This window comes from Saimiri boliviensis, chromosome 4, assembly GCF_048565385.1.
Source record: "Saimiri boliviensis isolate mSaiBol1 chromosome 4, mSaiBol1.pri, whole genome shotgun sequence".
Classification (NCBI taxonomy): Eukaryota; Metazoa; Chordata; class Mammalia; order Primates; family Cebidae; genus Saimiri; species Saimiri boliviensis.
This window is the reverse complement of record NC_133452.1, coordinates 116,334,182-116,351,799: the sequence shown is the minus strand read 5'-3', so window position 1 is coordinate 116,351,799 and position 17,618 is coordinate 116,334,182. Positions and strand designations below refer to the sequence as shown.

Here is a 17,618-nt window from a genome sequence, read left to right as displayed (position 1 = left end):
CATTTTCCAAACTTTTAGGCTCTCTTTTCCTGTTAAAACTGAATGGTTTTGACAGCACCCAAGTTACCTCTTGAATGCTTTGCTCCTTAGACATTTCTTCTGCCAGATAGCCTAAATCATATCCCTCAAGTTGAAAGATTTATAAGTCTCTATGGCAGGGGCAGAATGCCACCAATCTCTTGGTTACAACATAGCAAGAGTCACCTTTATTCTAGTTCCCTACAAGTTACTCATCTCCATCTGAGACTACATCAGCCTGGATTTCATTGTCCATATGATTACCAGCATTTTCATCAAAGTTATTCAGCAAGTCTCCAGGAAGCTCCAGACTTACCTGTATTTTCCTGTCCTTTTCTGAGCCCTCCAAACTGTTCCATCCACTGCCTGTCCCCCACTTCCAAAGTTGCTTACACATTTTCAGGTATCTTTACAGCAGCAGCCCACTCTTGGTAACAATTTACTGTATTAGTCTGTTTTCACACTGCTGATAAAGACATACCCAAGACTGGGGTAATTTATAAAGAAAAAGAGGTTTAATAGACTCACAGTTTCACATGCCTGGGGAGGCCTCTCAATAATGACAGAAGGTGAAAGGCGCGTTTTACATGGCTGCAGACAAGAGAGAATGAGAGGCAAGTGAAAGGAGTTTCCCCTTATAAAACTGTCAGATCTTGTGAGATATATTCATGACCATGAAAACATTAAGGGGAAAACTATCCTCATGATTCAGTTATCTCCCACTGGGTCCCTCCCACAATACGTGACAATTATGGGAACTGCAATTCAAGATGAGATTTGGGTTGGGACACAGCCAAACCATATCAGACTGGGGAAAAATTCTTTTCAACTTCCTGTGCTTTTCTCAGATTGGTTCAGTTTGATTTCCAGTTTATATATCTCTTGACTGTTTTGGTGTTTTGTTCTCAGATCCACTGGACTCCCCATTAGTTGCAGGCCTCAGGCAGGTCTAGTGGTCATTACAGTGGTTTACTCTTACCCGATAGCATTTTGAGATTTGTGGGAATAATCAGTCACCTAATTTTGTTGTAAATATCATTCATGGGTTTTTAGTTTTCCTACCTAGGCCTTTCTGTTTTTTGTTTTTTGTTTTTTTCTGGGGAGATTTTGGGAACCTAGAAAATTATCTCTGCTGTTACATAATTTTTATGGTAAGCAATATTTAATAGAATAAAATTTCAGTTAAAAAAGTTAATCTGGAGAACTCTGTGATTTAACCACATTTGACCTCTGTGTGTTAGAACATTATTTAATCTCTTAAGATTTTGACTCTTGGATAAATTTTAATAGTGTCTTGTAGAACCATGTACATAATAAGCTTTCAGTACACAATTCTTGGTATACGTTTATTCAAGAAAACCCTAGGTCAAACAATCTTTTTTCTTATTTTATGGGAGAATTTCTCATTATAATTCCATCAAGCTGACAACATTTTTCAAATTAGGGCCTCAGGTACATACTTAGCTTTTTAAGTTAATTGAGATTCAGTTGATGCTGAACTTTTGCTAGAATCATTAAAAGTATCTTCAAAGAAGACCAGAGAATGGGAGCAGCCTATAGCATTGGGTTTTTGTATTGCCTACATGTAAAGATTGAGGTTAAAGAAAGAAATGTGATACTGTCTGTAACAAAATTTAACCTGTGAAGTTTAATAAGAGATTTGCATTTTTAAGCAATCCATTTGGAAAAATGTACATAAATTTCTGATTTGAATGTGCAACATTGTGCCCTACCTTTTCTTCTTCCTCTTGATTTGTTAAAAAATTTTAAGGTTAAACTTTAAATAAGGTCAGTAATATTAATAGTTTTTTCGAAGATGGCATATTTTAGAATTTTTCTATTATATATAATTGATTATCACTATATAAAATAAGTGAACAAAACTGTAAGATGTTAGCTACTTAGTGGAAGTTTTTCGTTCTTTTAACTCTTAATTCTAAACTGCCTAATTTTAAGCAGAACTGAGGGAGAATAAATAATAAGTTATTTGAAGATAAGGGCTTAAATCCTCCTGTAGAGTACAGAAAGTTGTTAGGTGGTATTGAATGAATACATGTATGGATGGACCATCTAGAAACATAATTATTAATTTTATTCCACATAATATTTTAGAGGTATAGTCATTTTCCTGCTTTGTGTGAATGTAATAATGATAGAAGATAGCAATCATAGTTAAAACACTAGCCTCGGACTGTAGAACTAAGTTCTGCTTCTGGCTCTATTAACTAAATTGTTTGTGATGTTCAGCACATCAGAAAAGTGGCTTTTGTTTTTGATATTACCTGGTCGTATGGTAAGTTTTAATATTTTAAAAATATGTCATTATTATTTTTATAGTAACCTTTATTTGTTTATGAATCACTGAATGCGATCACAATGTATGGGTCTTTCAGGTAGGAAGGTGGAGAAAGCATCTCGTGTTTGAGAAAGTAAAGTAGTGTTCTGTGACTAGAGTGTAGGTGCAGTTATATGTGCCATAGGAGGTAAAGGTGAAGGTTACAACGAGTAAGTTGTTTGGTGTTAATCTTATGAGTGATAGTAGGGAGAGAGTAGGGAGCTCTTAAAATATTGTTGCAATAATCTACACAATAGATGACTAGATCTTGAATTAAGGTAATGGCAATGCATTTGATAAACAGGATACACCTACAAAGAATATATTGAGAAGTTAGAATAACTAAGACTTTTGGCAGAAGAGAGAAGAGTCCAGGATGACTCCTGAGCTGGGCCTTAAGCGCCTAGAGAGAAAGTGATGGTTTATTCCTGTACTTTAAATGGTACGGATTTTATAGTAAGTAGAGATGACAGAAGAGTGTAATGTGAAGCTTTTCCAATTTTGTCATAATATTTAATTACATTGCTTGCAAAAAAGAATATATTCTCTCAGTTTGTAGTAATTAGCAAATGCTGCAACAGATAAATCAACATCTGTGAATATCTATAAATTGCAAAAAGTATGAAAACTGCTACCTCTAATTCCACATCATCATTAAAACATTTGAATTGTGTGGTTTATTCTTTATAAAAATAATCAAAACAGAGAACAGCTTCCCCTAAAAAACAATTTATGAAACTGAAGGAATGGACTCTGTATTAATATTTCCAAAGAGTTCCTGAGACCAAAAATGGTGGCCCTTCTTTTCCAGCAGCTGGAATCCAAAAGATCTTGAAACCAATGCTGAAAGGCTTGCTCCTATGCAAGAAATCCTGGTGGATTTTGAGAGGAAGATAGAGAACTATTCTGGAAAATTTCAAGTGGTAGTAGAGGTGAGTTACTGACATGAAGAATTTATCCAGGGACTAAAAACATTCATTTATCTTTATAAAAGCTTTTTAAAACATATACATTCAGCTGAAAATAAAATTTTTAGTTGAACATCTTAGTCTTTGTTTTTAAAGTTTTTAATGAATAGAAAATAGTAGAGCAAGTAGTCCCCCCCCCCAACAAATACATTAAAAATATAAGAATAAGTTTCTATAATATGGTGATGATACTGGAAATATGCATGGCAAATAAATGCCATATTTTGCTTTGAATGTATTTTGAGTGTCAGATCTGCTTGGATGAGATTTTTAAAAATATATTTTAATAATCTTTTTGATTTATAAGAAGACTTTGTTCTCCTTAGTAAAGGAGGAAGTCTCTTTTTTTCTGATTTGATTCAGGTGCTGCTTGGATACCCTACTTAGTCTCCTCTAGATAGTATTTTATTTAGAAACAATGCAGCATTACTATTGCTCCCTCTTAATTATTTTATTCAGTTCTTGGGAATGGAAAATATATAGACATGGTACAAACTGTAAGGCGTATAGAAGTGCAGTGAATATTCTCCCTCCCACTTCTGTCTCTGTCATCCAGTTGCCTTCCATAGAAGTAATGATGTTTATCAGTTTCTTACATATTTTTCCTGAAAAAAATTTTTTTTTTTAGATGGAGTCTCACTCTGTCACCCAGGCTGGAGTGCAGTGGTGCAGTCTCGGCTCACTGCAACCTTCAACTCCTGGGTTCAAATGATTCTCCTGCCTCAGCCTCCCAAGTAACTGGGACTACAGGTGTGTGCCACCACGCCCGGCTAATTTTTAATTTTTAATATTTTTAGGAGAGACGGTGTTTCACCATGTTATCCAGGATGGTCTCGATCTCCTGACCTTGTGATCCACTTGCCTCAGCCTCCCAAAGTGCTGGGATTATAGGTGTAAGCCACTGCGCCAGGCTGGAATATTTTATGCATATATATATGTGTGTATATACACACACACACACACACACACACACACACAGGTGTATAGTTGGCATACATTTTTATATCCTTACATAAATCTTTTGACTCATAGGTAAGACTCTTCTTTCTCTCAATAAGTTCCTCAGAAAATGGAGTCAAAGAAAATTGTTGTATTAGTGTGTTCTTATACTGCTATAAAAATACCACCTGAGATTGGGTAATTTATAAGAAAAAGAGGTTTAATTGACTCAGTTCCACATGACTGGGAGGCCCCAGGAAACTTAAAATTATGCCAGAAGGCAAGGGGAAAGCAAAGCACATCTCTTATGGTGTCGAGAGAGAGAGCTCACAGAAGGGAAACTGCCATTTTTAAAACCATCAGATCTCGTGAGAACTCCCTCACTATCATGAGAACAGCATGGGGGAACAGATCCCCATGATCCAATCACCTCCACAAAGTCCCTCCCCACCACCTGACACGTGGGTGTTACGAGATAAGATTTGGGTGGGGACACAAAGTCAAACCGTATCAGTTGCGTAGAAAACCATTTTAAATTATCAGATTAATTTTCTTCCTCTAGATTAAACATAGGCATGTAGCATCCTTCTGTTAAACACTGATTTTTTTTTTTTTTTTTTTTAAGATTCAGCTGATTATTTTAACATTTTGCAGTTTGGCCATTGGGAATTTAGAAGATCTGATTGCAACTTAATTGTAACCTAATCATTTGCAATATCTGCTTCTCTATTATTTTTTCCCCTCCACTTACCTCATTTTTTAAAAACAACTAGTAAACCTCAAAGTGCAAGTCACTACACACATACAAATTTGTGAAAACTATGTAGATAGCTTCCTGAAACAATACGTTAGAATGAATTTTAGTTTTACTATTAATGGCTGTTGCTCAGGTACTTCTTAGCATCTGAGGGACAAAGTGAAGATACCAGGAAGAAGGGAGAAGTACAAAGAAGCAAAGCCCAAGAAGCCACGTTTATTAGGCTTAGTTACTGAGCCTGGAATAGGCTGTGTTTGGCTTTAGCTGGCCTAGGACAAATAGAAGCCATACCTTGAAGTAGATTCTTCACTTATAGAGACCTCTGGTTTCCATGATTTTGGAAGATTAAAACAAATAAAATATTTGATAAGTCTTCCTTTCAGGGGAATGAATTATTAATTTGGAATTTCAGGTGGTGTGTCATTTATTTTGCCTTTTATCATACTTAATTATGGTTTCCTGATTATGACAGTGACTTAAACTTGGGCTCATTTTATTTTATCTATTCCTAGTCTTCTGTCTTCACACATTTGTTTTAAGTTTCTGTTTTTGTAAAACTGTTGTGTGCTGCTTAATTGCCATTTGCCACTGGAGATGCCCTGCTGACATAAAAGTAAATTTTTTTTAACATTTGCAGTATTGTAAAAATGAACAAAATCTCCTATTACATTTGCTTGCCTACTCATCGATTCTGCTTACTTTCTTTTTTATCTGTTCCTACGTTTTGTTACACATGTTATTTTTTGTATATTTTAGTTTGTTGACTTAGACAAGTGTGATAAGCAAATGCCAGTTAAAATTTTAAATTGTCAGCCCCAATTTTCTTGGGTCTCCGTAAAACATAAACAACTTAAAATTGTTTTAGAATAGAGGTTTTGCACTTTTAATGCTAAAACTGGGATTGGGTAAAACATTTGTACTTAGGAAATTTCACAAATAGAAATGTTTCATATACGTTAGATTGTGATGAGAATACGTTAGGCAGTAGACAAATTTCAGCAATTCAGAAAGTCTTTTAAAATATTAACTTTCAAGTGGTGTGTGATGCTTTGCACTGGTGATGTTGTGTGTACTAGGCTATGTGGGGAAACTAAAAACATCGATTATGGATTGATGAAGGCAAAATACTTTTAATAGTAGGGTTTAGGATTCTTAAATGGTTTATTACACTATTTCCAGGTGAAGCCTTCCTTTGTAATTATAAGGATGGTAAGTTTGGATGAAGATAATTCAATTAAAAAAGAACAGTACAAAATTCATGTTTCTGGGAACACATGTCAAATGAGAACAGATTGAATTTAATGGGAAAAGTAACAGTAGTTTAAAAATATGTTCAGTTGGCTGGGCACAGTGGCTTATGCCTGTAATCCCAGTACTTTGGGAGGCTGAGGCAGGCAGATCATATATATATGTGTGTATGGAGTTCGAGACCAGCTTGGCCAACAGGGTGAAACCACATTTCTACTAAAAATACAAATATTAACTGGGCATGGTGGCACATGCCTGTAATCTCAGTTACTTGGGAGGCTGAGGCAGGAGAATCACTTGAACTCGGGAGATGGAGGTTGCAGTGAGCCAAGATTGTACCACTGCACTCAAGCCTGGGTGACAGAGCAAGACTCCATCCTAGAAAAAAATAAAAAATAAAAATATGTTCAGCCTACTGGCATTTATCTTAACTATGAAATACATATTCACTTAATCCTCAGCATACTAATATATTTTTCTTAAACATGAATGTCGAATGTGTATTTAATATATTCTTACATCATTTTTTACTTTTTCAAGAATATCAGTACATTTTATCCTTACTAGATGCTTGACTTGTTTTTTTAAATACTCATTTTGAGATGAAGTATAGTTTAATAAGTAAATAAATGTCTACTTAAAATATTTTTAAAATAAATTTAATAGAAACTTAAGTAATTCAGAGTCTTCCCCTTTCTTTTTCCATGCTTGAAGTGTGAGATAAAGAGAAAAAAAATACTGACAGGGATGATGTGACTTCTCTAAAGCCAAAGAATTTTCAACATTACTAAGATCTTTGAATTTCTATTTGTTTATTTGATAGCCTCACAATATCCCTCCTATTGGAGAAGTGAAAACAAGTTTAGAAAATTTAAGCATTTCAGAATGATGCTAAGTAAGTATTAAAATAGTATGTAGGGTCTGGCTTGATTCATAGGAACTAGATGGTAGAGGTTCAGGTCGCTAGTTTATTACACATAATTTAAAATGATTTAAAAAAATAGAGCTTAGTTTTTCTTTTAGACAAAGTATATGTCATTTATCCATTCCATACCCTTCTGTTTTTGAAACCAGTGTGCTTGACTTAGCTTTGGAAAACTGAATAATTAATTGCCAAAGAAGAAGCATTTTTGGTGGGAGAACCTGAAAGAAAAGGAATAATATTTTAATAATAGGAATGATGTTTTAATAATAGAGGTAACACTTACAGCATCTTCTGTCTTGTAGTGAAATTTCCTAGATGCTTATTTTGACTAGCTGCAGCATGGTGGTATTGATTGGGAGTGAAGGAACTGGATCTTAGTCTCAGCTGTATCACTGATGCATTGTATTTCCCAGTAGAAAAATCATACAACCTCTTTGTGCTGCAGTTTCCTTATCTGTAAAATGAAAACCAGGCCTCTAAAACAAAGAGCCTCCTGTCAATAAGCCCTGCAGGATGTATTCCCAGTTCCATTGAATGAAGCTTGAAATATCTAAATTATTGATGGGTGATGCTGGTTTTATCAGGAGTTGAATTATGGAGACTTAGGCCTGTTACTTAACATCTTTATAGATTCAGGGTTTTTTTCCCCTATAAAATGAGGATAATAATGCCTGTCTCAGGGTTGTTTTGAAATTTAAAATCACAAATATAGGTAAAGTATTGAGGCTAATGCTTGTCACTGTAGCTGTTACACTATTTTTTTTTTTTTTTTTTTTGCTAGTTACTGGACAGTTTACTCTTCACGGCCTTGAGTCCTTGAGGACAGCTAGTTTGCACCATATTCTTCATCACCTGCTAAAAACATCTGCTTCTGTTGTTTTTCTCCCCTGCCCTAACTCTCATTTCCAAATTGCTCAATCTTTCATTTCCACTGGCTCTTCCATTGCTCCCCTACATTCCACTCTTTTCTAATCTACTTTTTTTTTTTCCTATTTGCCATTATTTAAAAATTGTACTTTAAGCTCTGGGGTACATGTGCACATCCTGCAGGATTGTTGTATAGGTACATGCATGCCATGGTGGTTTGCTTTCTCCATCTGCCACCCCCCCCCCCATTGCTTAACATCAGGCATTTCTCCCAGTGTTAGTGCTCCCCAGCCTCCCTGCCCCTCGCTGTTCCTCCCTTCCCCTGTTCCCCGCCTCTCTCCGCCTACCCCCTTATGTGATGTTCCCCTCCCTGTGCCCATGTGTTCTCATTGTTCATCACCTGCCTGTGAGTGAAACCATGCAGTGTTTGGTTTTCTGTTCTTGTGTCAGTTTGCTGAGAATGATGGTTTCCAGATTCATCCATGTCCCTACAAAGGATGTAAACTCATCCCTTTTTATGGCTGCATAGTATTCTATGGCATATATGTGCCACATTTTCTTTGTCCATTCTGTTATTGATGGGCATTTGGGTTGGTTCCAAGTCTTTGCTATTGTAAAGAATGCCATATTGAAGATATGTGTGCATGTGTCTTTATAATAGAATGATTTATAATCCTTTGGGTATATACCCAGTAATGAGATTGCTGGGTCAAATGATATTTCTATTTCCAGATTTTTGAGGAATCACCAAATTATATCTATTTGCAGATGACATGATTGTATATTTAGAAGACCCCATTGTCTCAGCCCCAAATCTCCTTAAGCTGATAAGCAACTTCAGCAAAGTCTCAGGATACAAAATCAGTGTGCAGAAATCACAAGCATTCCTATACACCAATAAAAGACAGAGAACCAAATCATGAGCAAACTCCCATTCACAATAGCAACAAAGAGAATAAAATACCTAGGAATACAACTAACAAAGGATATGAAGGACCTCTTCAAGGAGAATTCTAAACCACCGCTCAAGGAAATAAGAGAGGACACAGACATATGGAAAAACATCTCATGCTTATGGTTAGGAAGAATCAATATCGTGAAAGTGGCCATACCTCCCAAAGTAATTTATAGATTCAATGCCATCTTTGTCAAGCTACGATTTACCTTCTTCACAGAACTGGAATAAACCACCTTAAACTTCACATGGAACCAAAAAAGAGCTCTCATAGCCAAGGCAATCCGAAGCCGAAAGAACAAAGCTGGAGGCATCACACTGCCTGACTTCAAACTCTATTACAAGGCTACAGTAAGCAAAACGGCATGATGCTGGTACCAAAACAGAGATATAGACCAATGGAACATAACAGGGATCTCGGAAGTAATGCCACACATCTACAACTATCTGGTCTTTGACAAACCTGACAAAAACAAGCAATGGGGAAAGGACTCCCTGTTTAATAAATGGTTTTGGGAAAACTGGCTAGCCATGAGCAGAAAGCTGAAACTGGACCCCTTCCTTACAACTTACACTAAAATTAACTCCAGATGGATCAAAGATTTAAACATAAGACCTAACATCATAAAAACCCTAGAAGAAAACCTAGGCAGTACCATTCAGGACATAGGCATAGGCAAGGCCTTCATGACTAAAACACCAAAAGCAATGGCAACAAAAGCCAAAATAGACAACTGGGACCTAATTAAACTCCAGAGTTTCTGCACAACAAAAGAAAAAATCATTAGAGTGAACCGGCAAACAACAGAATGGGAAAAAATTTTTGCAAGCTACCCATCTGACTAAGGGCTAATATTCAGAATCTACAAAGAACTAAACCAGATTTACAAGAAACAAACAAACAAACAAAAAACCATCCAAAAATGGGCAAAGGATATGAACAGACACTTTTCAAAAGAAGACATCTATGAGGTCAAAAAACACATGAAAAATGCTCACCATCACTGGTCATTAGAGAAGTGCAAATCAAAACCACATTGAGATACCATCTCACACCAGTTAGAATGGCAGTCATTAAAAAATCAGGAGACAACAGATGCTGGAGAGGATGTGGAGGAATAGGAATACTTTTACACTGTTGGTGGCAGTGTCAATTAATTCAGCAATTGTGGAAGACAGTGTGCTGATTCCTCTAGTCTAGTTTTTAGAAACCTAGAAACTAAGCTTGCCAACGTATTTTTTATCATAACAAAATGATCTCTCTACATCTGTGATGTCAATGAATTCTTGTTTATTCAGATTCCAACTAACAAACACATACATGCACCTATACCCAGTCACTTTTTGGCAGTGGTGTTCTATAGAAATGGCTTGTTATTTCACATCACTTCTGCCTTTCAGATTTTAATGTTACTATTAATTTGTGATGGATAACATCACTTGAACAATGTTTAATATTTTGGTGTACATATCTGCCTTGTTCCTCATTTTTTAATTTCCCTCCAAGATATTAATGACCTACATTAAATGTGTACAGTCATATTCATTGAATATAAGATACTCCTGATTGTAAGAAGCACATCCACTTTATAGACTAATAAGAAAAAAGTTACCAGTTATTAGATGCCATCAATTGTAAGATGAATTCCTTTTCCAAAGATGTTAAAATGTGAACAACTGTAAATGAGGATTGATGAGATATAGTATAATGGCCTTTTTAGTCTTATTAACTTTTCCTTCAAAATTTCTATGTGCTCTTGCTTGCTTGATAGAAACGTCAAATTTTCTTTCTTTTGCAATTTCGGTGAACTGTATCTGAATTACTTTTTGCTTCATTGCAGACTAAGAAGCATTTTTACTTGGTCTAGTTATTTCCAAATGTTTAATATCTTTATGATTACATAACTTGATCATCTTCTGTTTACAAATTCCCATCACAACACAAAGATGCAGCATCATTTGAATGTTTGAGATGGAAAACATTTTTCGATTTTCAGGAACGGTGAGCTTTACTGACATTTTTCTCAGCTCTTCTCCCCACACACAGAATTACATATTAACTCTACCACTGTCATGTCATAGAGCCCTCTGACTTTATACAGTTTACCTTTTATATATTTTTTTATGTTACACAATTTTGAAGCTCAGATTTATTTTGCCTTCTATGTCATCTTAGAGCTTAATGATAAAATCCCTCCCCCCTTTTTAAATCCATTTTTCTTCCCACCCAACTGTTACTTCACTTTCTAATTGTCTCTAGAGGAAAGACTTAGAAATGTAGTTTACTCTGAGAGAATACTACGTTGAGGTAAAGAGGAATAGATACCTATAGGTGATTGTATATTGGAATTTTGTTCACTTTAAAACTCTCAGTTGGGAGAAGAGTCACTATATTTTTTGCTTGAAGAAAGCTAATTCTGTGTACACTTGAGGGCAACAACTCAAGGCAGATGTCAGGTAACCTGTTAAACTTGGATTGTCATCTCGGACATACGGGGGTGTGTTGGGGAAATCAGGAAGAAAAATTAGGAAAACTGACCTCTGCACCAGTTAAACCATTTTAAGGAACTCAAGTTGTATGTAAATGATGTAATATAGTATTATAATGTTCGTAAATCTTTTATTTAGTTTCTAATATGATAGAATATCAAAGAAGTACTGTTTGGATAGTCATTCCTTGTAGATGACACTGAAACTGGTTGAAATGATTGTCAGATTGTTTTATGCTTACCAAGCAGTGGCTCTTACCATTGGAATTCACAGATTATTAGAGAGGTGCTTCTATGAACTGAACTTATATATAAAGTTTGGGGATTAAGCAGAATTTATTGGTAGGGTTTTGTAGGGAAATGCCTCAAAGTGATTATTATTAATAACTCAAAAGAAATTAATACATTTATGCAGACTTTTAGGTCAGCACTGTTTCTCTTTTATCTGGCCTTCATTGTGATCTTGATTGTAAATTGGTAGAATTTCAGGGTATTGCGAATCTCAAAACAAAGGAAACTTCTTAGTCCTGGAAATGGGAGCATTGTTCAAGTGGCACATTAAAAAAATAGTGATACTGCCTACATACTACCAGGGAATTCACTTTTAGGAAATAGTAAGTGTAAAGGTGGTACTATTTTCACAAAAAAGGGCATTTATAAGACTGTGGACTGTGGATCAACATACGTTGATAAATATGAAGGATTAAAAATATACTTCTGGAAGATGGCCGCCTAATAACAGCTCAGGACTTCAGCTCCCAGTGAAGGTGCAGAGGGTGAGTGGATGCCGCATTTCCAGACGAACTCTTATTGCCCACAGACCAGGAGATACCCAGGCAGAGGGGTCGCCAGCGTCGCAGTCCCAGCTGGTGCGGCTGTTTTGGCCCCTGTGGGGCTGATTCCACCCGCGCGGCTGCTGTGACCACGCCCTGCTGCTGCGGTTCTCCGTACAAAAGCCACTGGTCTGGGAGCCCTCTTAGCTGGCGAGCAGAGCCCTGAGACGGCAGAGTTGCCCATTCATCTGAAATAGCGAGTCAGGCCAGGAGATTCCTAGGCAAAAAATCCGCCAGGAGCCGGCGCCGCAGTTCGAGCCGACTCCGTGAGTTGCAGCACGGGAGATCCCGGCGCCTTTTCAGCAGGCGACCCGAACGCGGGGTCGTTCAACTTAAAAGAAAAGACTCTGAGTCAGGGAGCCAGGTGATCAGGCTCGGTTGGTCCCACCCCTCCACCCCCAACAACAACGAAAACAAAAACAGTAATTGGAAACCCTCTGGGTTGAGCCCTCCAAACCAAGCACAGCTGAACTGGGACAGTCCGGCTCGGTGGGGGAGGGGCGTCCGCCATTACTGAGACTCTCCACCGCTACAGGCAGGCTGCCGTTGCCGAGGCAACCCGCCGCTGCCGAGGCAACCTGCCACAACAGAGAGAGTCCGCCATAACAGAGGCGGGGCCACCATTGCCGAGACAGTTCTAACTACGCCCATATAAAAAGGACTACAGGGAAGAGCTCAGGGCAGCTGGGCGGAGCCCACAGCAGCTCAGCAAAGCCCCTGCGGGCAGGCAGTGGCTAGGCCTGCTGCTAGCTGGGTGGGTCAGACCTGAAGAAAAATCAAAAAAGGCAGTAGTGCAACGGAAACTCATAAAGCTCCAACTCCCTGGGACAGAGACAGACAACAGGTGGATAAACCCACAAAAATGGGAAGAAACCAGCGCAAAAAGGATGAAAACTCCCGACACCAGAACACCTCTCCTCCTAAAAGGGATCACAACTCCTCACCAGCAAGGGAACCAGACCGGATGGAGAAGGAGGGTGATGAAATGACAGAATCAGACTTCAGAAGGTGGGTAGTAAGAAACTACAGTGAGCTAAAAGAACATGTTCTAACCCAACGCAAAGAAAATAGGAACCTTGAAAAAAGATTGGACGAACTGCTGACGAGAATGGACAGCATAGAGAGGAGTAAAAGTGAATTGATGGAGCTGAAAAACGCAACACGAGAACTTCGTGAAGCATGCACAAGCTTCAACAGCCGAATTGACCAAGCAGAAGAAAGGATATCAGAGGTCGAAGATCAACTCAATGAAATAAAAAGAGAAGGCAAGAACAGAGAAAAAAGCACAAAAAGGAATGAACAAAATCTTCAAGAAATGTGGGACTATGTGAAAAGACCTAATCTACGTCTGATAGGTGTACCTGAATGTGATGAAGAGAATGAATCCAAGCTGGAAAATACTCTTCAGGATATTATCCAAGAAAACTTCCCCAACCTAGCAAGGCAGACCAATATTCAAATCCAGGAAATACAGAGAACACCACAAAGATATTCCTCAAGAAGAGCAACCCCAAGGCACATAATCGTCAGATTCACCAGGGTTGAAATGAAAGAGAAAATGCTAAGGGCAGCCAGAGAGAAAGGTCGGGTTACCCACAAAGGGAAGCCCATTAGACTCACAGCAGATCTCTCAGCAGAAACCCTACAAGCCAGAAGAGATTGGGGGCCAATATTCAACATCCTTAAAGAAAAGAACTTTCAACCCAGAATCTCCTATCCAGCCAAACTAAGCTTCATAAGTGAAGGAAAAATAAAATCCTTTGTGAACAAGCAAGCACTCAGAGATTTCATCACCACCAAACCTGCTCTACAAGAACTCCTGAAAGAGGCTCTACACATATAAAGGGACAACCAGTACCAGCCACTCCAAAAACACACCAAATGGTAAAAGAGCATCAACACAATCAAGAATCTGCATCAACTAACCAACAAAACAGCCAGGTAGCATCAAAATGACAGTATCAAATTCACACATAACAATACTATCCCTAAATGTCAATGGACTAAATGCCCCAATCAAAAGACACAGACTGGCAAATTGGATAAAAAGCCAAAACCCATCAGTGTGCTGTATCCAGGAAACCCATCTTACATGCAAGGATACACAAAGGCTCAAAATAAAGGGATGGAGGAAGATCTACCAAGCAAATGGAGAGCAAAAAAAGGCAGGAGTTGCAATTCTCATCTCTGATAAAATAGACTTTAAAGCAACAAAGATCAAAAGAGACAAAGAAGGACATTACATAATGGTAAAAGGATCACTGCAACAAGAAGAGCTAACGATCCTAAATATATACGCACCCAATACAGGAGCACCCAGATACATAAGGCAAGTTCTTAATGACTTACAAAGAGACTTAGACTCCCACACAATAATAGTGGGAGACTTTAACACCCCATTGTCAATATTAGACAGATCATCCAGACAGAAAATCAACAAGGATATCCAGGACCTGAATACAGACCTGGAACAAGCAAACCTAATAGACATTTACAGAACTCTCCACCCCAAATCCACAGAATATACATTCTTCTCAGCACCACATCACACCTACTCTAAAATTGACCACATAATTGGCAATAAATCACTCCTCAGCAAATGCAAAAGAACAGAAATCATAACAAACAGTCTCTCAGACCACAGTGCAATCGAGTTAGAACTCAGAATGCAGAAACTAACTCAGAACCGCACAGCTTCATGGAAACTGAACAACTTGCTCTTGAATGTTGACTGGATAAACAATGAAATGAAGGCAGAAATAAAGATGTTCTTCGAAACCAATGACAATGAAGACACAACATACCAGAATCTCTGGGACACATTTAAAGCAGTCTCTAGAGGAAAATATATAGCAATGAGTGCCCACATGAGAAGAAAGGAGAGATCTAAAATTGACACCCTATCATCAAAATTGAGAGAGCTAGAGGAGCAAGATCAAAAAAACTCAAAACCTAGCAGAAGACAGGAAATAACTAAGATCAGAGCAGAACTGAAGGAAATAGAGACACAAAAAACTCTTCAAAAAATCAATAAATCCAGGAGCTGGTTCTTTGAAAAGATCAACAAAATAGACAGACCACTAGCCAGATTAATAAAAAAGAAAAGAGAGAATAACCAAATTGATGCAATAAAAAACGATAAAGGGGATATCACCACAGATTCCACAGAAATCCAAACCATCATCAGAGATTATTACAAACAACTCTATGCACATAAACTAGTAAACCTGGAAGAAATGGATAAATTCCTGGACACCTGCATCCTCCCAAGCCTAAACCTGGAAGAAGCCGAAACCCTGAATAGACCAATAACATGGTCTGAAGTTGAGGCAGCAATAAAGAGCCTACCACCCAAAAAAAGCCCAGGTCCAGATGGGTTCACAACTGAATTCCACCAGATATACAAAGAGGAGCTGATACCATTCCTTCTGAAACTATTCCAGACAATCCAAAAAGAGGGAATTCTTCCCAAATCATTTTACGAGACAAACATCATCCTGATACCAAAACCTGGCAGAGACTCAACAAGAAAAGAAAATTTCAGGCCAATATCCATGATGAACATAGATGCAAAAATCTTCAATAAAATACTGGCAAACCGATTGCAACAGCATATCAAAAAGCTCATCCACCATGATCAAGTAGGATTCATCCCGGGGATGCAAGGCTGGTTCAACATACGCAAGTCCATAAACGTAATTCACCACATAAACAGAACCAAAGACAAAAACCACATGATTATCTCAATTGATGCAGAGAAGGCTTTTGACAAAATTCAACAACCCTTTATGCTAAAAACCCTCAATAAACTAGGTATTGACGGAACGTATCTCAAAACAATAAAAGCTATTTACGACAAACCAACAGCCAATATCATACTGAATGGGCAAAAACTGGAAGCATTCCCTTTGAAATCTGGCACTAGACAAGGGTGCCCTCTCTCACCACTCCTATTCAATATAGTACTGGAAGTTCTAGCCAGAGCAATCAGGCAAGAAAAAGAAATAAAGGGTATCCAAATTGGAAAGGAGGAAATCAAATTGTCTCTATTTGCAGATGACATGATTGTATATCTGGAAGACCCCATCATCTCAGCCCAAAATCTCCTGAAACTGATAAACAACTTCAGCAAAGTCTCAGGATACAAAATCAACGTGCAAAAATCACAAGCATTCCTATACACCAGTAATAGACTTCAAGAGAGCCAAATCAAGAACGAATTGCCATTCACAATTGCTACAAAGAGAATAAAGTACCTAGGAATACAACTAACAAGGAACGTAAAGGACCTCTTCAAGGAGAACTACAAGCCGTTGCTCAATGAAATAAGAGAGGACACAAACAGATGGAGAAACATTCCATGTTCATGGTTAGGAAGAATCAACATCGTGAAAATGGCCATACTGCCCAAAGTAATTTACAGATTCAACGCTATTCCCATCAAGCTACCAATGACCTTCTTCACAGAACTGGAAAAAAACACCTTAAACTTCATATGGAACCAAAAGAGAGCCCGCATAGCCAAGTCAATTCTAAGCAAAAAGAACAAAGCAGGAGGCATCACACTACCGGACTTCAAACTATACTACAAGGCTACAGTAATCAAAACAGCATGGTACTGGTACCAAAACAGAGATATAGACCAATGGAACAGAACAGAGGCCTCAGAGGAAATACAACATACCCACAACCATCTGATCTTCGACAAACCTGACAAAAACAAGCAATGGGGAAAGGACTCCCTGTTTAATAAATGGTGTTGGGAAAACTGGCTAGCCATGTGCAGAAAGCAGAAACAGGACCCCTTCCTGACACCTTACACCAAAATTAACTCCAGATGGATTAAAGACTTAAACATCAGACCTAATACCATAAAAACCTTAGAAGAAAATCTAGGCAAAACCATTCAGGACATAGGTGTAGGCAAGGACTTCATGACCAAAACGCCAAAAGCAATGGCAACAAAAGCCAAAATAGACAAATGGGACCTAATCAAACTCCACAGCTTCTGCACGGCAAAAGAAACAGTCAGTAGAGTGAATCGGCAACCAACAGAATGGGAAAAAATTTTTGCAGCCTACCCATCTGACAAGGGGCTGATATCCAGAATTTACAAAGAACTAAAGCAGATCTACAAGAAAAAAACAAACAAGCCCATTCAAAAATGGGCGAAGGATATGAACAGATACTTTACAAAAGAAGACATACAGGAGGCCAACAAACATATGAAAAAATACTCATCATCACTGGTCATCAGAGAAATGCAAATCAAAACCACATTGAG

General features: G+C 37.8%; 1 protein-coding gene across 3 annotated transcripts in view; it reads left to right on the top strand.

Annotated features, from left to right (window-relative positions):
• Positions 1–17,618, top strand: part of SMAP1 (small ArfGAP 1) — a 185,417-nt gene that overhangs the window by 84,011 nt on the left and 83,788 nt on the right. Inside the window, exon 2 of one of the 3 annotated variants that reach the window (XM_074398110.1) lies at positions 3,165–3,285. The exons of the other annotated variants lie outside the window; for them this stretch is intronic. Within the exon in view, the coding sequence (XP_074254211.1) occupies positions 3,214–3,285 (72 nt within the window). The 5' untranslated portion in view covers positions 3,165–3,213. The remainder of the gene's footprint in view (positions 1–3,164; positions 3,286–17,618) is intronic. 3 annotated transcript variants of the gene reach the window in all.